The sequence below is a fragment of the Galeopterus variegatus genome, unplaced genomic scaffold (assembly GCF_000696425.1).
Source record: "Galeopterus variegatus unplaced genomic scaffold, G_variegatus-3.0.2 Scaffold223, whole genome shotgun sequence".
NCBI lineage: Eukaryota > Metazoa > Chordata > Mammalia > Dermoptera > Cynocephalidae > Galeopterus > Galeopterus variegatus.
In genome coordinates, this window is record NW_007726334.1 from 750,488 (window position 1) to 773,783 (window position 23,296).

The 23,296-nt window shown below is 37.7% G+C and overlaps 1 protein-coding gene across 1 annotated transcript in view; it reads left to right on the forward strand.

Moving 5' to 3' along the window:
• DGKI (diacylglycerol kinase, iota) overlaps positions 1-23,296 on the forward strand; it is a gene marked incomplete at its 3' end in the record, with an annotated part of 182,455 nt that overhangs the window by 113,185 nt on the left and 45,974 nt on the right. Inside the window, exons 15-18 of the mRNA XM_008566126.1 lie at positions 8,813-8,868; positions 9,818-9,880; positions 13,638-13,711; positions 15,110-15,221. Coding sequence (XP_008564348.1) covers positions 8,813-8,868; positions 9,818-9,880; positions 13,638-13,711; positions 15,110-15,221 — 305 coding nt within the window. The remainder of the gene's footprint in view (positions 1-8,812; positions 8,869-9,817; positions 9,881-13,637; positions 13,712-15,109; positions 15,222-23,296) is intronic.

Genomic DNA, 23,296 nt, shown 5'->3' on the forward strand with positions numbered 1-23,296 from the left:
ATACAGACCGGTTCCCGCTCACTGGCTGAGCAAGATGCGGGCACAGCGCCGAGGGTTGCGATCCCGTTGCCGGTCCTGGTCCGGTACGGGAGCGACACTGAGGGTTGCGATCCGTTGCCGGACATGAAAAAAGACAAAAAGGAAAAAAAAAAAAAGATTAACCAAGCATTAATCTTTGAATCATTTGTAGCTGAGGCTTAGGGTAAGTGTTTTCATGCAGGATGGAATGGAATTGCAAACATTTTCCCTGCATGTGAGGCAGAGCCTTTGAGGAAAACCAGCCACTGAAGAGCTGATAATGGAGATTGAAAGTAACGGGTACATGATGGTGAGATAGAGATGGTAAAAAATAAATGTCCATGACATACTGGAACCAGGTATTGCTATACACCTAGATCAGAGATGTGGACTTCTCAGCATCTGTTTTTTTTTTTTTTGTCCTTTTTGAGACCGGCCACACGACGCTCAGCCAGTGAGCGCACCGGTCATCCCTATATAGGATCCGAACCCGTGGTGGGAGCGCTGCTGTGCTCCCAGCGCCGCACTCTCCCGAGTGCGCCACAGGCTCGGCCCAGCACCTGTTAATCTATGCTTTTTACATTAAATAAAAATAATTATTTATGAATAAGAAGTATAATTATTCAAGCTAATGTACTTTTTAAAAACTGTTTTCTGTTCATCTGGATTTTCTCCATACTTTTACCTGGTGAGTGAAGAAATCTTAAGCTAAGTTATAGAAGAAAAGGAAAAATAAGCAAGGACACATTTTTAATTGGGGTGGGCTTACTTATTTTTGTTGGTAGATAGTGAGTGGTTGTTCTCAAACCAAGAATACTTATAGTTGAGACTTTAAACTATTCTCACACTCACAGTTTGAGGCCTCATGACAGAACATATTATTTGCCAAAATACCTGGAGGGTGAGAAGCTTCATGAGAGCCATGGTGAAAAAATGAGCTTGGATAGAATAACCTATTAAGTATTAGTTGAGAAAATAGATTACCTTAAATTGAGAATTATGCCAATACATCAACATGAAATGGGTAATAAATACAGATCTAATTAAGGTGGATTTTTAAAAATTTAGCTGAGGAAAAAAAATTTGGCATAGATCGGAAAATAACCTATCGAATTGACAGTTCTGAGCTTACCTACCTATATTGTATTAATTTTAGAAGGGACAGTTAAAGTGACATTTATTTTGGAACAGTTTATTAGTATCATTACTGTGCAAATGCTTTTAGAATTACCACTGGAAAATCAAGCAAGGAGTAAGGATAGTCTTAACATTTTGATTGACTTTGTTTATAGAGAAAGCAAGCATTTGATAATTTGGGTTTCTATGTTTGTTTAGAAAGAAGGTATACTTCACTTGGTTGGAAAACAGAGATGCTCTTTTCTTCTTGAAGTAGCCAAACCATTCATGGTTGAACCGTTGCTACATAAGTATCAGCAAGTGCAATCGTTCAGAATAGAATTTGGAGATGTAATAGGATTGGTCATGTAATTGTCAGCTGGAGTCTTGCCCAGTTCATCATTATTGCATTATGACAGTGCTTCAGGAAGTGCATTGAAAATATTTCAATCTGCTTATGTGTAGCTATGTTAACAATGATTATGGTTATCAGTGACAAAGTTAGGTCTCACTTTGTCAGCTATATGAATGAGATTGTCACATTTTGGACATGAAGGATATTAAACACATCAGATTTTTAGTCTGAGATTGGATGATTAAATTTTACTGGCTCATTGAAGTTACTTATTATTCAGAAGAGTTAAAGTTTATTCCACAAGGTCAAGGAAATACAATTATGACTCTAGAGGAGGCAGTGTTTAAATTTGATTTAGGATTTACTATTTTCACTGAATATACAGAGACATGCAGATCAGCACATTTCAAAGGATTATGAATGTGTCATGATTCGTATCATAGAAAACTGACAGGTTTTTTAAAAAGGTGTCATTTGCAGTAGCTTGCTAAATTTCATCACTACCATCACTGCAAAGGACACACTGCAGACTCTTGTCCAGGCACTGAGGCTCAAGCACAGTTTTCCCTTGAGAAATTCTCACTGTCTGTGATTCTCTGAAATCTTCTTTTTCATCTGGAACTTACTCATCATTCAAGATTCAAGTATACCTCCCTTGAGAACACTTTTCGGAACATCCCCCTTTTATGTGCCCACCACTTCATCTTATATAGACATTTTTCATAGCATACATAAAATAACATTTTACTTTTCATTTTCAGACCTGTTCCTCCACTGTAAACTACATGAGGGCAAAAGACCCCTCTTAATTATTTTTATATTCCTAGTCCCAGCCCAGTGGCTGTCTCAATGTTGGTTGCAGTAATGGAATGTTTAATTGAGGGATAGGCCCCATAGATAAAAGATACATAGCAGTAGAAGGTAATATACAATAAAGGCAAGATTAGTTGTATAGGCAGTAAATAATATAGGAATTCAGTGGGACCAGTGGAAATTGGGGGAAATTTCTAGAAAGCATAGTAGGTAATACAATTGGGAGATACAGAGAGGAATGTGATATAGACAAGTAAAGTGGATGAGAGCATGTCAAACTGGAAAGAGAAGTAGAAAGAGACAAATGAGCTTGTCATAAAGATGGGTTAGATGAGCAATTAGTACACGATGAAAGATTTTGCTATGGTGTTAAAAAAAAAAAAAGGATAATGTTGATACAAATATTTGTCCTTAATGGGAGCTGATGTTGGAAAGAAGGGAAGGTTTTTAAAATACTGTACACAATTTGAGTTGAAGGTGGTGATTTTACTGCAGGCATGAATTTGAGTCATTTGTGTATACACGATAACTGAAGACTTAAGATTGGGTGAGTATCCAATGGAGAAAATACGGAAGATGTGGGAGTTATATGGGGTTCAAATTGCATATTCTTACACACATAGGTACTTTGCTTATACGAGGGTACTTCACAGAGTTCATGGAAAAATAGAATGAAAAGATAATACGAACCTTTCCATGAATTTTTTGAAGTACCCTCATATTTACAGATATCTCCCTAATATGCCTCAGGCAAACTGGATTTGACGTGAATTTCAGTCAAGAAGTTGAAAATGGAGTAAAGGAGTGTGATAAAGACATGCACATGGAATATGCGTTTGTATGTACATGTGCATGTGCTTATGTATTTTTAATAGTTGCAAGAAAAAAATCCATTAATCTGAATTATGAGGCAAGGAGCCTTGCTTGTCAACATACAGAGTTGGCAAAAGTGCCCATAGGTAATGTGAGTAGTAATTCAATTCTAAAATCTTGGAAGTGTATTTTACCATGTGGAATGTGTATCTGGGTCCACTGTCATGTTTTCATTTTACCTTTAGATGTGAGCTTGTTTCTCCTTTCAGTATCTCGTCAAAGGAAATTTGAGCTAAGATTAGTTGAAGCAAGTCAGAACATATGCATACAGCATTTTTAACCAATTCTTACATATTCTTTTTTTTTGTTGTTGTCTTTTTTGTGACTGGTAAGGGGATCGCAACCCTTGGCCTGGTGTCATCCGCACCGCGCTCAGCCAGTGAGCACACGGGCCATCCCTATATAGGATCCAAACCTGCGGCCGGAGTGCAGCTGTGCACCCAAGTGCCGCACTCTCCCGAGTGCGCCACGGGGCCGGCCCCCAATTCTTACATATTCTAAAGCAGTATATTATATTGGACATCAGAAGTCTCATAAATGTTTACATTTAATAAAACCTAAGATTACAAGGGTTGACTTATGTTATTATTATTGTCTTACATTGTATATTTTCAGGAATACAAATAATCAAACATACTGAGTTTTTAAACTTCTTTTTCTATGTTTTGATGTAATTTGGCTTTTTTATTTGAAAATGAAGAACATAGGATTGCTTATCTTTTGTTCCATATATTAGGTTTTTTAAAAAATGTGTGTAATACTGAATTTTCATGAGCAATGCTTAAAAACTACATTTTGACATGACTCTTTGTGGGTATGGTTTTGTGATTCCATTTATATGTGGTCTCTTACCTGAGAGATTTGACCCATCAATTTTGGCCAATAAGTTTCATGTGTCCACATGTCTGAAATATCAGAATGCTGGCTTTCAGGCACATAGGGAAAAATACCACATATCCTCACTCATAAGCGGGAGCTAAGAGAGAAAGAAGGAAGGAAAGAAAGACCACAGTGGTGCATTGGACTTGCAGAGCAAGAGAACATGCCTAGGGTTGCCAGGCATGGAAGTGGGTAGGAGAGGGAGGTTGGAGAGAGTTTGGGTGGGGGACATGGGGAATAATTGCAATTTGTGGTAATGGCCATGCTAATAGTATTGATCTGGTCATCTTAGGCACGGGTGTGATGGTCAGCTTTGTGCTCCATGAATATGCAAAATCGATTAAAAAATTGTTGGCTTTAAAATTATAGTCAATGTAAGTTAATTAATAAAATACCAAGCATCCAAGGAGGTAAATTAATACATATTTCATCATCATTCTTTCATGAGCTTGTATTATCTGGGCTCTTGAGGAACTTGGTGTTGGGTGGAAATCTATGGCAGCGGAGCAGCATGCAACTAATGGCCAGAATTTAAGTGCATTCTTTCTTAGGGGCATAATCATAGGGGAACAAAGGGGTGAGGCTGCTGTCTGCAAGCTCCACAGAGAAGGAAGCATGTTGAAACTGTGTTGAGAGCTAAGCAACCTTTTAGGCCCTTTGCAATGCTAACAACCATTTCAGTGGCTGGAAACATAGAAATGATATATGTGTGGAATGCAAATGCAGTGTGAATGTCGGTGCACAGTCATCATATACTACCACAGGAAGCACTGTGGACACCATGTGACTCAGTTATCTTGCACTTCCTGCTTTTTTGAAGACACATTTGGGAGGCTATTGGCTAGCTTAAAGAAAAGAGTCTGTAGTGGTGATTAACTAGAGCCAATAAAGGGGGAAAAGGAGGAAGAGCTCAGTGAGACAGGAAGAGGGAATAAATAAATTGTGTTAAATAAGTTAATGTGTTTATTTCAGAACCTTCCAAGACCTAGATGATGACAGCCAGGCTGAAATAAACATTTGAAAGGGGCTAAAGCTAAACTGAAGACTAATCACAGACAAAAGGAGGGTTTTAGGATCTCCATTCTGATGACACATATGTTATTGTGTTGTATGTAAGGATGGGGCTAATATGTTTAGTCAACTGAATGGATTATACCCAGAGCTCCATCATCATCATAAATGGATTACATCCAGAGCCAGATTGTTTAGATGATTCAGATGATAAGATTTAGAATGTTTGAGCTAATGAGATTTAGATGAAGTTTTTGGATTTTGAATCGATGCTCTAATATGATGAGATCTTTGGGGACCTTAAAGGGAGTGAATGCATTTTTCAAATGGGAGGGATGTGAATCATGGGGCTGGCGGGTGGACACTGGCAAGTAGGATTTTGGCCTCCCTCATCTTTGCCATCTGGTGTTGTGCTTGTAGTTTTGTTACCTTAGATGGCAAAAAGGCTTTTTATATGTAATTAAGGTTAATAACCAGCTGGCTTTAAGACAGGAAGATAATTGTGAAAGATCTGGGTGGGCCCGATGTAATAACATGAACCCTTAAAAGCAGAAGTGAAAAGCAGAACAGGAAGTCAGAGTCAAAGTGTGAGAAGGGCTTGATGTGCCATTTTGGGGGATCAGGAGTCAGGGAATGCAGGCAGTCTGTAGAAGTTGGGAATAACCCCAGCCAGTGGCCAGCCAGGAAAGAGAATTTCAGTCCAACAATCTGAATGAGCTTGGCAATGAACTCTTCCCAGAACCTCTCGATAAGAGCCCAGCAGGATGACACCTTGATCTGGGCCTTGTGAGACCCAAAGCCAAGGACCCAGGAGAGCCCAAACTAGACTTTTGACCTACACAACTATAAGAAAGTAAATGGATGTTGTTTTAAATTGCCAAGTTTGTAGTGATTTGTTATGGCAGGAATAGAAAACTAGTGAAGATACTGTTGGTGCCCAGTAGGTCGTAAATAGGCTAGTGGCACAGACATGCACAGTGAGTGTTTGCACTTCACTGTCTCCCACCCTCTTCTTGTGGAAGAGGACAACAGGCAACCCAGCAACGGGAGCAGTGAGCCATGGATATTTCGGCTATTGGAGTCTCGGGATATTTTGAGTACTTTAACCTTTCCTAAGAGTGGCCTTTTGTGGTTTACCTTATACCAATTAACAGACACAATTCCCTGAAAGAATGAGAGCCAGCAAACTTTCTCACTGGCCCTTTCCCAATTGTTTATCCCCCCTTTCTTGATATCGTTAGAGCTCACACTCTTTGGTCTTCTTCAAAAGCTCATCAACTCCTGTAATTACACATAGACACAGTCAACCATCCAGTCTCTTCCTTTTAACAGCCAATGGGGAACGACTGGGTACTGCTATTTGCGGGCTATCCCTTGCTTTCTTACGGCCTGGCTTCTGCTGGAATTGATGAAGTTCCAGCACTAAGCCGGCATCTCTCTCTTAGTTCCAGCCAACCTTTGTTTCTGAATTCTTTTGGAATAGTGTAGATATAAAAATGGGAAAAGGGTCCAGTTGCCAAAGCAGCCTCAATCTGGAAATTAATAGCATAACATATAGGTTTCTTCTTCAGGTACTAACAGGATTTCCCTTACACCCTTTCTGTCCTCAAAGCCAAAGCATATGTGTGACTCCCCTACATCTCTGTCTTTCTGACACCTCTCTGAATGTTAGTGTTTTGATCTCTGTTTTTTAGTTTAACCTGTTTCATTGAATTTTATCTAGTTAAATTACATCTGAGATGTTTTTATCAACAGTGTGTGTGAAAATCACCAGAAACTCAATTTATTTCTTAATTTTACTCTAGTCTTTTTGAGTATTACAGAAAATAGCCTATCTCTTGAGAGAAAATATAGTTTATTTCTTACCAAAAAAACTTTTGTAATTCTTCAAGGCTCCTAGGAAAATTTCATAAAGATGTATCTCCTAAAACATAAATTATAAAAAATGTAAATGTTAATAGTTGATATATGATTCCCTTAATATCTGTGGATGTTAATGCCCAGAAAATCTTCTGTGCCAGACCAGGGCTGCCATTTTCCATTTCTTGTAACTTGCTTGATGGCTGGATCTGATTTTTTTTATTTTTTTTAATTTAAGACCTATGTACTTATGATAAATTGCATAGCAGAAGAGATTCTCATTTTGCTTCTGGTTTTGTAAAGCAAAAAAGTTAACACAACTGAAAATGGTACCCAGTCTAATCTGGTTCAAAAAATGTCAGATACAACATGTCATTCTGCAGCCACATTTTTTCTGGAGAAGACCTCGGCTGTGAAATGATCAACTCTGGGGCCAGGAATGGGAGATCAGGGAGGTAGAGCAATTTATACCATTTTTATCTTCTTTTTGTTTACTATACCCTATAAATTAACCTTTTACCTTCTGTTTTATTTTGTTTCTAGGGTTAGGGTACTTAATTTGGTAGAACACAGTGAATAGTTAAGGAGAAATTTTGTAATATAGAAACTGTAAGTAGATAGCTCTCAAGAGCCAATCTACAAAAACACTACCTTTTTTTTTTTAAGTTTGCAGTCCTTTACCCAATTTCCATGTCATGTGCTAATATTATGTTCTAATATTCATGAGAATAATCTAATAGTCATTTGTCCAGGATTATTTCTTGAGGTCCTGTAGCTTTTGTTCTTCCCAGATTTTGTGAGTGAACTCTGCTGCTTTTCTTCAAGTAGACAACAATTGTAGGGAATTGCTATTTGAAAAAAGGGTTAGGGCTTGGAGACTTTCAGCTTAGTAGCCAGCTTGGAAAATGGCTTGGGGAAAGCCCTAGCCTAAGAAGAAATTAATTGGCATATGGGATAAAATAGCAGAAGGCTAAGTGTATACAGTAGGTTCTTTTTGAATGTTTTGAAATTTTATTAGAAAAGAAACATTTGAGGAAATAATATTTTAGGGATTTTATAATCTCTTGAGTTCATATGAAAATTCTCAGATGTTGATTCTTGTTTCATCTTTTTGGGTCTTCAACCTACGTAACATATGGGAGCAAACTCAAAATTAAACCATTTTTCAGACAGAGCCTTTACTGTAATATGCCCTGAGTCCATTCAGTAGGCCATCTGTGTGTGTGTGTGTGTGTGTGTGTGTGTGTGTGTGTGTATTCTCCATTAAACAAAATGATTTTTCAAGGCCTGTTACAAGCAAGAAAGCAGATGGTAGTTTGGAGTTTTTGCAAAATGTGAAAGCAAATTACTCATTAATTTTTGTCCAAATTGCCCATATTTAAATACAGTTGGAAGCTGCACACATAGTTTATGGAGGTCAAAGCAAATAATCATCTTTATACTTCCTTCCTCCTTCCCCTCTCATCCTTGCCCATGTCCCAGCCATCCCTCTTATTTTAAAAAAAGAATCCAGTGTCTTAACATTTAATGTGCATGTGAATCACCTGCAAATCTGGTTAAACCACCTATTTCTGGGCCCCACACCCAGACATTCTAATTCAGTAGGTCTGGGATAGTGCCTAATAATTTGCATTTCAAAAAAATCTCCCATTTAACTCCAATGCTGTTAGTTTGGAACTATACTTTTTTTTAGCACTGGGCAATTGTACCTGTAGCACTAGGCCACTGTACCCACTGGCCTGGAGCTAAGGGAAAGATGACAACAAAGCTGTTGGATTTATTGTATCTGTAGAGTGGGAAGGGAGTGGGGAAGGAAGTAGGGGAGCTAGTCTAAGTCACCACCGTTAATGAGGTCACTATAATGAAACTACCTTTCTTCTTTCACAGAAGCAAATCCAGAGAAATTCAACAGTCGTTTTCGGAATAAAATGTTCTATGCGGGGGTAAGTATATATTTCATTGTATAATTGTTACATGTTATTTAATACTAATTCACTGAATAATAAAGATGCTAACTACTTTAACAATAATTACACACATCTCAGACGCTTCTGTGTATGTCTCGATGTTGCTAATGTTTAACATCTTGGTTTAAGAATGAAAGTAAGGTGTATTTCCTAAACTAGTTGTCAGAAGAGAATTGGTGTTCATCCTCTTTGAACTTTAACGTCCTGAGGCTTCATGTTGCACAAGAAAGGATGATATTCACAGAATGATGTGAAAAACAAACATCAAAGCCACTGCAAGGAATGGGGAGATTAGGTAGGCTGAAAGATGTATGGAAAATCTTAGGTAAGAATATAGTTTTCACCGGGATATGTGCACGTTGTCATTTGGGTGAGAAATTGGCCGAACATGGGAAATTTTTCACGGAAACATATATGAGATTAAAAGGACCCCCTTTTTCTTCTTCTTTTCTTCCTCAGGGACATCCCTAAGGGTAACTAGAGAAGGAAAAAAAAAGGCATCTAAAATGTGGATAAAGAAAGTGTGATGTAAATTTATGCCACTGGATAGGGGGAGTTGAAATGAAAGGGGGGTGAAGTGAGACGTTGTTCTCAGTGGCAAGTTAAAGATCATTTCAGCACCGAGTGGACAAGAGGATGGTCAGGAAAGGTGATCAGAATAAGTCTCCAAAGTGATCCTTGAATGATCCACTTTTCCACTCTCCTTCTGTGCTCTTAAATTTTATTACAGATTATAGTTTGGAAACAGAGAAAGAGTTCAACTTGACAGCCACTGCATGCCTTACTTTCAGTCCAGCAAAAGGAGAGCTTGTTTATATTTTTGCATCATTTGGAGTCACTGAGAACTATTTATAATGTGAAAGCAAGGGTTTGGCTTAACCATGTAATTATAGATATTTTCTTTCTTTATTTCCCTGTGGTATAGGCTGCTTTTTCTGATTTCCTGCAAAGAAGTTCCAGAGATCTTTCCAAACATGTTAAAGTTGTTGTAAGTATTGAATATGTTGATTGATTTCATTTGAATATGAGTGCTACAAAAAATAAACTCCAAACTACCAGTTTACATTTTTATCACTGGACTATATAGAACTTTAGAGATCATTTAGTGTAGTTCATTCAGCCAGCATTTATGAACACTTACTATGTGTCGGATATGTCTTTACTGCTTGGGATGAAGATGATTAGAAAGACTGGTTTTACTCCTGATGAAACTCACAGTTTGGTCGTGGAGAAGGGCACATAAATCCCTGCAGAATGATATAAATGCTATTCCACTATGCACAAAATATGGTGATGACACAAAGGAAGAAGTGACAACTGAGACTGTGGTGGGGTCATGTAGACCTTCATCAAAGAAATGAGGTTAGTTAGATCTTGAAGTATAAACAGATGCTTACCAAACAAGTGTCTTTATTCCAGGGCTGTCTGAGAAGTCTCCATGTGAGAACAATGCATTGATTTCTTTACTTTGTGGTGACTCTCTCCAGCTTGGTCAGGGTTGCTCACCACTGAATGGATTTTATGTGCTATTTCTTCCTGGGTCTCTGTCCCTGGCTTTGGACATAAATGGCTTGGAGGTAAAAGGAGAGAGAAATTTATCTTTCTCTAGGTGATACATTCTAAAATAGGATATAATTAGTTATTAAAAAGACATCACTCCTTATAGTAACCAAGTTAAAAGAAGGGAAGAACATGACCTTGTTGTGCACAGATGAACATGAAAAAGAAAGTCAGAAGGAAAAATATGTGAATAGACAAAAAGGAATGGGAATATAGCCATGCTCAAATTTATCCTGGCATAGGCAGAGAATAAGAGTATGTGACAAGAGGGGTCAGAATGAAATATATACATGAAAATAGAGAAAAACATATCATCTTACACTAATGGGAATATAGAGGAATATGGAGGAGCATAAGAGAATAAAAATTAAAATTTGTAATCACCAGTATATCTATGAGACACAAATCTCCTAAACCAGTTGAAACAGGAGACAAAGGCTGTCACCATTGGCATAACAACCCTTGGCATCACTTTCTGATGTTTCAGTTTTCATATAATAACAGTGAAAAGCAAATAACTCTTAGTGGTAAAGACTCTTGAAAACTGAAATACTGCCATCTTAAAGCTAGGCACATGAAAGACGCATGGTCCATTGAGCTGTGAAGATCTTTATTTTGATAAAATTATGATTATTAAATTTAAGTAGAAGCAGTCTTAACACCAGCTTCGCCTGTTTCTTCAGCTGCTTGCAACCCAACCAAAAATAAACTTGACCACCTCTTTCAGTATTTTTCATTTAAGGGAAGATCAGTCCTGCCAAGAGAGCCACTGAGTGCTGGGCAGTGGCTGTATTGAATGTCAGCACACTGCTAAGCAGCCAGATGAAATTAAACTCTATATACTTCGTAACCATGGGAAAGTTTCTCTCTCATAGCTGGCAGTTTTCTTGATAGGACATGGGTGGCTATAGCAGAGATTAAAAGAAGCTTGCTGAGAGGCCAAAATGGCAGCAAATAACTAGGAAAGATTTGATATCAGCCAATACATGTACTATTCCAGGTAGAATATTTATGTAATTATACCTTAGGAGGAGAAAAATAAAACATTAGAAACTAAGTGTGAACAATTTGGGATTCATTCTTAGGTTGGCCTTTACTAGGTATATGACTTTGGGGAAATTATTTAACCTTCCAGAAGAGTTTGCATTCCTCCTCCGTATAACTGGCATAACAAGACATGTCTTTGAAGCAACAGTTTTTGACCACTGTGCTGTGACACAGGGGGACAAAAGGATATTTCTATAATGACATCACTATTTGTGTTCTTGAGTTTGAGAGGAAAAGATTGGAAGGTTAGCTAGAGTGATTTTATATATATATACACACACACACACACACACACACACACACACAACAACAACAACAGACCATCTTATCTTTTCTGTAGGGTAGAGTCAGTGTTTTGGGTGTAATAGGTAATAATCTCTGTTTATATAGAGGTAAATATGCATACGAATACTAGGCCAAGAAAACACAGAACAATAACAAAATCCTACATACAGCATTATTTGCTCTACTTTCCATATTTTCTTCTTGTTATTTGTTTTATCAGTATATAAGTTTGTACATATTTTGAATGCAAATATTTTCCTTTAGGTGTGTTTGAAGTAGGGAAAAATTTGAAAACTGCTGTTCTAAGGAATTGTACAGTTTAATGCAGTAAAATGTAAGAACACTTTGTAAAGCATATACATTGTAAGGTGCTCATCTTTATATAATTTGAGTTTCCTAAGTCACTGACATGTTTCCCAGGAAGAAAAATAAGAAAATTTAAGAATGAATTCTGTTCTAAATACAATACTTATTATAGATTTTTTCTATAATGCAGCAATACTGCTTTGCCTGCTATTTAATGTATCACATCCTATTTTTTGGAAGTTTTAATTTCTTAAAACACTCAATTTTGATCATTTAAAACATCTACATTGTTTTCTTCATTGGTGTAGTCATTTATAAACTCATTTCAAGTCCTTACATAAATTGGGAGACTCCATGTTTGCTCAGTAGCTGAGAGTACTGTAAAAACAACTTCAATCAATGTCTAGAATTTGATTCCTAACTAAATTACATAACAAAGTGTTTTGTTCATTTAGGACTGTAAGATTTCCTGGAAACAATTTTTGAGAATGCTCATAAAACTTAGGCTGTGTTAAGATCAGCCGGGTAAAGAATGTTGGTGCTTAGAGACAACTGTGACTGCTAGCAAAATCATTGTGCTTAGATTGAAACTTCTCTCAAAGAAACCTTCAGAAATTGGCAGGGAGCTTGCAAATGCTTTCCTCCTTACTCTAAAAGAGAAATAATGGAAAAATTCTGTGATGAGCGTACGAGGAAAGCAGATATAAAACAGGCTTTCTACCTTTGACACTGAGAAGTCTGTATCGTGACTAGAGTTTTTCTCTTTGGACTTTTGTCACCAGTGGGAAAGGAGAATAGGAAATGAAAATCTTTTCTTTGATTCGTCAGAGGATAATAGTCCTGAGGACAGCACTAATCACTTTGTACGTGGAAGCCACGTTCAAAGGTATTGAGGCCCACCTGGGCTGAGGCCCTCGAGACCCAGGGCCGTGTCCAGACTCTGCTAAGTCAGAGAAGCCCAAAGTCTGTAAGGGATGAAATTTGTAAGCACAAATCACTAATAGAGACAATAGTAATTTATAATAGATATATATTTTTTTAAGTCTGAAGTATATGTACCTTTTAAGAAGTATTCAAAGCAAGTTAAACATTTTCAAAATAAAAATTTACTTGAAAAGCAAAGAAAATAAATGCTTACATTATGACCATAATTTGAATCAGATGACTGCCTTAGCTTGGGCGTCATTCTTTTCATTCTTTCAAGTGTTCATAAATATTTTAATGTTGATACTGTGAGCCTAAATATCTAATAATGATAAAAGGTTAAGAGTGATAGTATTTTCTTTGATTGTGAGACCAGAGAAAAAAAATTTTGGCCAAATGGCAGCTTTGTTTTTGCATTAAATCAAAACACAACCGAGCTCTAAAGCCTGGGTCTAGTAAAGCTATAATCAGAATAAATTTTCAGTTGTAGTAACTGGCACTCACTTCAGCAGAGTTAGGGGCAGAATAGACCATGGTATGAACTATTGTTAACCCAGTTGTCTGTGAAAATAATTTTAGACTCATGACTACTTCACAACCTTTGCTGTTTTCGATTGTTGCAGTGTGATGGAACAGATCTCACCCCAAAGATTCAGGAACTGAAGTTCCAGTGTATAGTATTTTTGAATATACCCAGGTAAGCTCTGTTCACATTGTTTCTTTGGTTTGATGTGAACTCTGATGTGAAGTTACCTGTTTTCATAACAAAAACATTTCAGGTATAGACAGTGAAAATAAGTTGTGTTAGTGACTTTCTAAAGGATGCCCGGTCTGATCATTTTGTTCTCCTATTTGGTTTATTTAGTGTTCTCTGTGGTAGGTGGTTTTGTGTGTGATATGGCATGCATGGTCTACACTTACCCGTTTTTAAGAAACCCAGCAGCTTTCTTGATTGGAACATTTTTATTTAATTCTCAATTACAGTACTGTTCTTTTCTCCCCTCACCTCCTGCCTCTAAGAATGATAGATTTGAATAAATCCCTGTTTTCAGTTTCCCAAACATTGTTTGGAAACCATCCAGCCTGATTTGAATATGGAATTTATTCAAAATCATTGCCAGATTTATTGCTTTGGAAAAAATAGGATCAGTTAGAGTAGCATTTTCCAGCCAGGTTGTCAACTCTCTTTAGTGCTATTATATACCTCAGGAGAAAGGGATATTAAAGATGAACTAGATTCAAAATAAGCACATTATCTCAGTGGCATAAAATTAGATTCTAGGCTTCCAAGCCAAGATTTTGGAAGGGGTAGATCTGTAATCCTTTCTTATTTGCCCAACTAAACAGCTTACATATAAACTCTGCAAATCAGTTCTGTTTAGACTGAATTTAATTGAAATGAGAGTTGTATTTAAATCTGTGGCTAGGAAAGCATATCATAGTCTCCTGATTATTCTTGGCAGTACTCAGTATAGTCAGTTACAATCTTATTCCAGAAGTATTTTCAGCTTAGTTTAAGAAGGGCTAGATTCTCAGAAAACGTTGTTAGCTTTCTTTATTTTATTTCTTTTCTTTTTCCTTTCTCTTCTTCTCCCCACCTTTGGATCCTCCTTTCTCTACTTTAAAAATTTCCTTTATTTCCCCTTTTCTTTCTAATCTCTTTTTGATTGCCTTTCCCTACTCCTGTGGATACTACTTGTCTTAATTATGTATCTAATGGTAAATGCTGCCCACCCCAGTTCCCTTTCACTCTTTTACTGGCATAATATGTCTTCACCCAAGACCAAATCCTGAAACCACCTATAGATAACTCATGCTAAATTATAGAAAACAGATGTATAAAAATTATAGAGTGAGAAATGTTGATAAATAATAAATCAGGAGAAAGTTGAGTGCAAGAGGATGCTTTTTTTGTAAAATTATGGCCCATTTTTACAGGTCGATGTTTTAGGGATAATAAGTCCATTTTCTTTTCTGTTGTAACAGAAAACTATTCTTGTATTAAATAAACATTGGGTCTAACTATAAATTAATCCTTAATGATAATCATGAGAAAAATGGACTGTCTTTAATTGTCTCTAATGTTACTTTTCAGATATTGTGCTGGCACAATGCCCTGGGGAAACCCAGGAGATCACCATGATTTTGAACCTCAGCGTCATGACGATGGCTATATCGAAGTCATTGGATTCACCATGGCCTCTTTGGTAAGCCGCACAACTGTTGTGTTGAAATGGAATGTATTTTAGTCCTGGTGAGAGTTTATTCACTTCACAGGACTTTAGTATAATTTTCTCTCCTGCTTTATCAATCTATAAACTTTGTACAATATAGAGTTGCTTAGGAAATATAAAAACAAAAAAAAGTCTTTCTCTATATCTCTAAGAAAATTTATGTACATTTGTTTGAACTTCAGAAATAAATGAGTATTATTTAATTCTCCTGATTATATTCTACTAGAATGAAAAGTTTTTATGCTAATTGGAAAGCATTATGCTACAGAAATATCCCAGCATTGGCATGGAAGCTGGAGCATTTGATACTTTTTTAGTTCACTGAGGACTGGAGTGTTTAGTTATTTGTGTTCAACTTCATCTTGCTTACTTATTTTGGAGATGAGCATCTCCATCATCAAAAAATTCCTGTATATACGAAGATGTCATTATCATGACACTAATAAATATCCAGTTGCCACATGGTATTGATTACCTTGTATTATAATTTTGTTTGATTGCATTAAAAAAGTAAATTTATAGTGTAAGTGTTTTCAGTAGGTTTTATTCATGCATTCCCACCTGTTATTATTTCTAAAATTTATTTTATTTATAATTGATCCAAAAATTGTGCATATTTATGGGGTGTGGTGTGATATTTTGATACTTGTATACAATGTGTAATGATCAAATTAGGTTAATTCATATATCCATCACCTTAAACATTTATCAGTTCTTTGTGTTGGGAACATTGCAAATCCTCTCTTCTAGCTATTTGAAAATATACAATAAATTGCTAATGATTTATATAGTCACCCCACAGTGAACACTAGAAATTGTTTCTGTTATCTAGCTGTAATTTGTATCTGTTAATTAACCTCTCCCGACTTCTCCTTCCCCTGATCATTCCCAGCCTCTAGTATCTACTATTCTTCTGTCTAATTCTATGAGTTCAACTTTGTTTAGCTTCCACATATGAGTGAGATCATGTGGTATTTATCTTTGTTAGACTGGCTTATTTCACTTAACATAATGTCCTCCAGGATCATCCATATTGCCACTAATGATAGGATTTCATTCTTTTTTTAGGGCTGAATAATATTCAATTGTGTCCATGAGGGGTTTTCAAAAGTTTGTGGGGAGATTCATATTATCTTTAATTCTATTTTTCCGTGAACTTTTTGAAGTACCCTTGTATAGACCACATTTTCTTCATCAATTCATTTGTTGATGGACACTTTGGTGATTCCACATTTTGACTATTGCGATATGTACTACAGTAAACATGGGAGTGCAGATGCCTCTCTGATATATACTGATTTTCTTTCCTTTGGATATAGACCCAGCAGTGGGATTGATGGATGTTATGGTAGTTCTATTTTTAGTTTTTTGAGGAACCTCCGTAATGACTGTACTAATTTATACTCCCACTAACAGTATATGAGCGTTCTTTTCTCTCCACATCTTTGCCAGCATTTATTATTTTGTCTTTTTGATGGTAGCCATTCTAACTGGGGTGAGATGATATCTCATTGTGGTTTTGATTTGCTTTCCCCTGATAATTAGTGACATTGAGCTTTTCACATACTTGTCAGTCAATTATATATCTTCTTTTGAGAAATGTCTATTCTGATCATTTGGCCATCTTTTAATTAATTTTTTGTTGTTGTTGTTGAGTTGTTTGACTTCCTTGTATACTGTGGATGTTAATCCCTGGTCTGATGAATAGTTTGCAAATATTTTCTCCCATTCTGCAGTTTGACTCTTCACTCTGTTGATTGTTTCCTTTGCAGTGCAGGAGCTTTTTAGTTTGATATAACCCCATTTGTCTATTTTTGCTTGTGCTTTTGAGGTCTTATTCATAACATACTTGACCGGACCAATGTCCTGAAGCATTTCTCCTGTTTTCTTCTAGTATTTCTATAGTTTTGGGTCTTATATTTAAGTCTTCAATCTATTTTGAGTTGATTTTTGTATATGGTGAGAGATGAGGGTCTAGTTTCAGTCTTCTGCATATGAATATTCAGTTTTCCCAGCACCATTTATTGAAGAGACGATCTTTTTTCCAATGTATGTTTTTGGCATCTTTGTCAAAAATATGTGGTTTTATTTCTGGGCTCTCTATTCCATTAGTCTATATGTTTATTTTTATGCCAGTACCAAGCTGTCTTGGTTTATGTAGCTTTGTAGCATATTTTGAAGTCAAATAGTCTGATGTGTCCTGCTTTATTCTTTTTGATCAGGATTACTTTGGCTTATTATTTTCATTTTGTAAACTGATCTCTGATCATTTTATTGTTTCTTCCTCTCTTATTGTTTATGTTTGCTGCTTGGTGGTTTTCTATAGTGATATGTGATTAGTTTCTCTTTCTCATTTGTGTATCTGCTCTGCCAGTGAACTTTATACTTTCATGTGTTTCATGGTGATCCTTTTGCTTCCAGATATAGGACTCCCTTAAGCATTTTTTATAAGGCCAGTCTGGTGGTGGTGAATCACTCAGTTTTAACTGTTTGAGAAAGACTTGAAGTATAGTATCTTGGCTGGAAGTTTTTATGTTTTAGTTCTTTGACTATATCATCTCATTCTCTCCTGACCTGTAAGGTTTCTGCTGAGAAATCTGTTAGTCTAATGGGGGTTTTCTTATTTGTGATGTGAAATTTTTCTCTTGCTGTTTTTAGAATTCTCTCTTTGTCTTTGACTTCTGACAGTTTTGACTATAACATGCCCAGAAGAGGACATTTTTGGGTTGAATATAGTTGGGGATCTTTAGGGTTTTTGGATCTGGATGTCCATGTCTCTCTGAAGACTTGGGAAGTTTTCAGCTATTATTTCATCAAATAGGTTTTTTATGCCTTTCCCCTTCTATCCTTCTGAAATAATGCATGAAGTCCAGGCAGCTCCACTTACTGGGCCCAGGACTTGTGAGGATGTGCGATTCTCCTGTAGTGAGGATTGCTGGTGTCTGCAGGGGAAGGGGGTCTAGTGGGAGCCTTTTGCTTAACTTTTGCCCTCAAGGGGAAGTTCCTCCTGGCTTCAAGCTGATTCTTATCGGGGAGACTTGGTGGCAGAGGCAGTATGCCTCACTACCCTTTCTGTGCTGCCATCCTGGGCTTCTGTGCTCCACAGAATTTTAGTTTTTTACTTGTTGTTTGGGTCCTTTTTTTATTGGGGGTGGGGGATGAGTGCCAGGCACCTCTAGTCACCATCTTGCTGACGTCCCTCTCTGGACATGTGTCCTACTTATTACTGAATGGTGAGGGGATCAACTCAAATTATGTTTATCATTTTATCTTGTTTAAATGAGGCCATACTATCAGTTTGTAAAAAAAAAAAAATCAAAATAAAGCTTTTGCTTTAACCTCTGGTTAGCATTTGGTTTCTGCTATACCTTATGCATGAACCCAAGAAGGATGTACAAGTATTTCTTATTCTAAACAAGCCAGAACAGGTCTCTTTTCACTCATCTTGTGAATTCCAAATCACTCTTCCTCAATCACCTAAGTTAATGAAGTTTAACACAATAATCTATCATGATTATGGCAAGAACCTTCATCACTTGAGTTAGTGATGTACCTTGTTAAATTTGCCATTACTAGAAGGAAATGGTTGTTACGGCATAAAAAGATTGGGCTGGAATCGACTTACTTTTCATGGTTGTTGCATATATCTAGTTCTTTATTTCCAGTGCTGTATGCTAATTGTAAGTGAAGACATAGCCAAGAGCAAATAGGATTAGGTTTAGAAAGGATATATGCAAGGAGGAATTCTTAGAAGTGACAAAATCATGCTAGCATACAATGGAAAAAATTCCAAAACTGTCCATATGTGTTTTACTCATTCTTTATTCATGGATCCAGTGAACATTTATTGAACGCTTACCATATGCCATAGCTTCCTAGCTCCAACTGTGGGGTAGAAGGCTTTCAGGGATTGAGAGATGATGATCCCTTACATAGGCCTGGGAGGTCAACGAGAATATTGTATACTTCCTCACTGTCTTTAGGATCAAAATCTAAATCCTTACTTGGCCTGTAAAGTCAAGGTTCCCTCTGATTGTCCAGTCTTTCCCACTTCTATCTTTGCTTCCTAGCTCAGGTAGCCTCACATCAAGCATAGCTTTGAAGAGCCCTTGCTTTTTCCGCACCACTGAGACTCTGCATGTGCTATCTCTAAAATGTTTTTTAAATAGTGGGGGACAAGATGGCAGAGTAGCGGTGCCCAGGGCACATTCCTCCCATAGGAAAGGACTAGGACAACTAACAGACAGCTAAAAATTGTCATGTGCATCAGTGGGAGAGTGTGGGAGTACAGAAGGAGACTGTTGAGACCACTGTGGAGCACAAAAATCCAGGATGGTAGCATAGAGAGGGGAGAGGGGCACTATGTCTCCAACACAGGGGTCAGCACAGGAGGAATTTTCCCTTGTGGTGAAAAGGTAGGCAGAGGATCCACACCAACCTCTGTACTCACTGCAAAGGTCCACAAATCCTTTGGCAGGACAAGCCTGGAGCCAAGTCTGGGGAGTGCCCTAGAAAACACACACCGCATCACTCTAGAACACTAGCACAAACAGTACACCCCCCCCCCAACCTTGGGGTCTCAGCTGATGCAGGAGGTTGCAATCTTCAAACCAGAATGTGCCCTGCTCTGGGGCCAGTAGCCAAAGGTGCTTTCCCAGTGTTAAGGCTCTGACCTCTACCCAGTACACTCGTAGGACAGGCTGTAATGTCCTGATCCCAGCAGTGTGAAGCCTGGTCTTACAGTGGCTGTGACTCTTTTCTGTAGTCTGAGAAGCCAACCCTAGTCTGCTGAACTAATGCACCCCCACATCCCTGGCTGGAGATCAGAGAGGCAGACCCTCCTCAGGCGGATTACGTTCCATTCCTATCTCTACCTCCAGCCCTGCCGACAATCTGAGTTGTGTGTGCCTGAGACCTCAAGCTGGAAAAACAGCTCATGGGTTTCTACTCTAATGAATATGCCCTCGGGCTGGTGGAAATAAAGTGCATCCACCCCTCCCAGAGAAGCAGCTAGGCAGTTCTGTCCTGAATAGTCCTGCCTTGTAGCCTTGCCAACAATCCCAGAAGTGGCTGTACCAGACTCTTCACTGCAGAACTACCTAGTGGCCCTGCCCACTGCTGAGAAGCAGCTGGACGGGTCACTTTTTTACAGGCTTACCTACTAGTCTAGCCCACTGTCCAGAGCAGCTGGATGGGTCACTTCACTTCAGGCCTGCCTAGTGTTCCCACCCAGTACACTAGAAGTGGCTAGATGGGCCCCCTCACTGCATCACTTCCTAGTGGCCTTGCACAATTCCTGATAAGTGTCTCAGCAGCTCCACCTTTTGCAGTACAGTTCCCAAACCACAGAGAAAGCACAACTTTGTGACCACCACTGGCACCACTACCTGGCCCCAAAGTACTGCAAGCTGTGGCCAACCTTCTCCCTATACAGCAGTCCATCCTACTCCCCACCAATGCCCAGCCCAAGTACGATGAGCTCCACCTCACTCACAATGAGGTGTTCCTGAATTTTAACAGGCAGGAGGAAAGAGGAGGAAGCAAGGACCCAGGAGAAGCATCTGCCTGCAGGAAAGAGGAAAGAGAAACCAACCCACAGTTGTCCATTCAAGCTGAGGAGATTCAGTACTCCTTAATGCACCTGTAGGGTCACAGGACACTAACTGAGGTGCCAGCAAGTCTGCTTAGGATCACCTGCCTCATCCAAGGAGTGACAAGGCACCCAGACACTTATCCCAAGAACTTGAGATCTCACCTACATCCTTGATGATCCAGCACTCTGTCACTCACTTTAGCAAGGAATCACTGAGTGCCCCAGTGCCTGGGCCATAGAGGCACACATAGACAACTCCAACATTGAATACAGTTGAAATAACCACAAGAAGACTTCACTATTACATCTTCCAAGAACCAAAACTAAAATGCCCTACCCAACATTCAATATGAAACATATCAACAGAAGGGACTCTCTCTCCTCATAAGCCACTGTAGAGTAGTAGAAGTAACTGCTCCACCAAATGACCAGACATCAATGTAGGGATACTAGAAATACAAAATAGAAAATATGACACCAGCAAAAGAATACAATAATTATCAAGTACCAGATCCCAAACAGCAGGAAAGCTTTGAAATGACTAAGAAGATATTCCAAGCATCGATGTTAAGGAAATTCAATGAGATGCAAGAAGACTCAGACTGCACAACAAAATGACAAAAATTATGCAGGATATGAAGGGGGAAACTTACAAAAAGATAGATACCTTGCCAAAGAATGTAGCAAAACTCCTCGAACTGAAGGATTCATTCAACAAAATAAAAAATACAACCAAGAGCTTAAGAAGCTGGGTGGAGCAAGTAGAAGAAAGAATTTCTGATCTCAAAGACAGTCTTTTTGAAATAACTCAGGCAGAAAAAAATATTTAAATGTAGAAAATTTACGAGAGCTATCAGACAACCTTAAGCACGCAAACATCTGATTCATGGGTATTACAGAAGGGGAGGAGAAAGAAAAAGGCATTGAAAACCTATTCAACAAAATAATCATGGAAAACTTACCAGGTATTGAGAGAGATACCAACTTTCATATCCAAGAGGCTCAAGGATCTCCAAACAGATTCAGTACAAAAATGTCCTCTCTGACACACATTGTAGTCAAACTGTCAAAAGCCAAAGACAAAGAGAAAATCCTAAAAACAGCAAGAAAAAAGCATTAAGTCACATGTAAGGGATCCCCTATCAGACTAACAGCAGATTTCTCAGAAAAAACCTTACAGGCCAGAAGAGAATGGGTTGATATATTCAAAGTACTAAAAGAAAATAACTGCCAGCCAAGAATACTATACCCAGCAAGATTATCCTTCAGAAATGAAGGAGAAATAGTGTGTTTCCCAGATAAAGAAAAACTGTGGGAGTTCACCTCCACATGACCAGCCCTACACGAAATTCTCAAGGAAGTCTTGAATCTGGACTACAAAGAACAGTAATCACTACCATGAACAGACGAGAAAGAACAAAACCCATTGGTGGAGCAGATATGTAAATAAGAAAGAGAAAGAAATTATATCTTATCACTTCAAAAACAAACAAAATCCCCCCAACAAATTCTCAAGGAAGTCTTGAATCTGGACTACAAAGAACAGTAATCACTACCATGAACAGACAAGAAAGAACAAAACCCATTGGTGGAGCAGATATGTAAATAAGAAAGAGAAAGAAATTATATCTTATCACCTCAAAAACAAACAAAAAACCCCCCAAACCCCCCCAATAAACACCAAAGACAAACAATAAAAGGGAAAGAAGAGAACAAAAGATATTTAAAACAATGATACAAAAATCAATAAAATACTAAGAGTAAGACAATACCTTTCAATAACAATTCTAATTTAAATGTATTGAATTCCCCACTCAAAAGACATAGACTGGTTTAACGGATTAAAAAACTAGACCCAACTGTATGCTGCCTACAAGAAACTTATGTCACCTGTAATGACTCACACAGACTGATAGTGAAGGGATAGAAAAAGATATATCATGCAAATAGAAACCAAAAATGAGCAAGAGTAGGAATTCTTATATCAGATAACATAGACTTTAAACCAAAAACTATAAAAGGATATGAAAAAGGTCATTATATAATGACAAAAAGATCTATCCAGCAAGAGAATATATCATAAATATATATGCACCCAATGTCAGAGCAACCATATATAAAGCAAACACTATTCAACCTAAAAGAGTGACCCCAAAGCAGTAATAGGTGGGCACCCCAGAACTCCTGTCTCAACACTGGGCAGATCATCTAGGCAACAATCAACAAAGAAACACAGGATTTAAACTACATTTTAGACCAGCTGGACTTGGCAAACATCTACAAAACATTGCATACAAAAACCACAGAATATACGTTCTTCTCATCAGCACATGGAACATTCTCTGGGATAGACCACATATTAGACCACAAATTAAGTCTCGACAAATTTTTTTAAAAAATTGAAATAATTTAAAGTGTCTTTTCAGACCACAATTAATTGAAACAAAAAATCAAT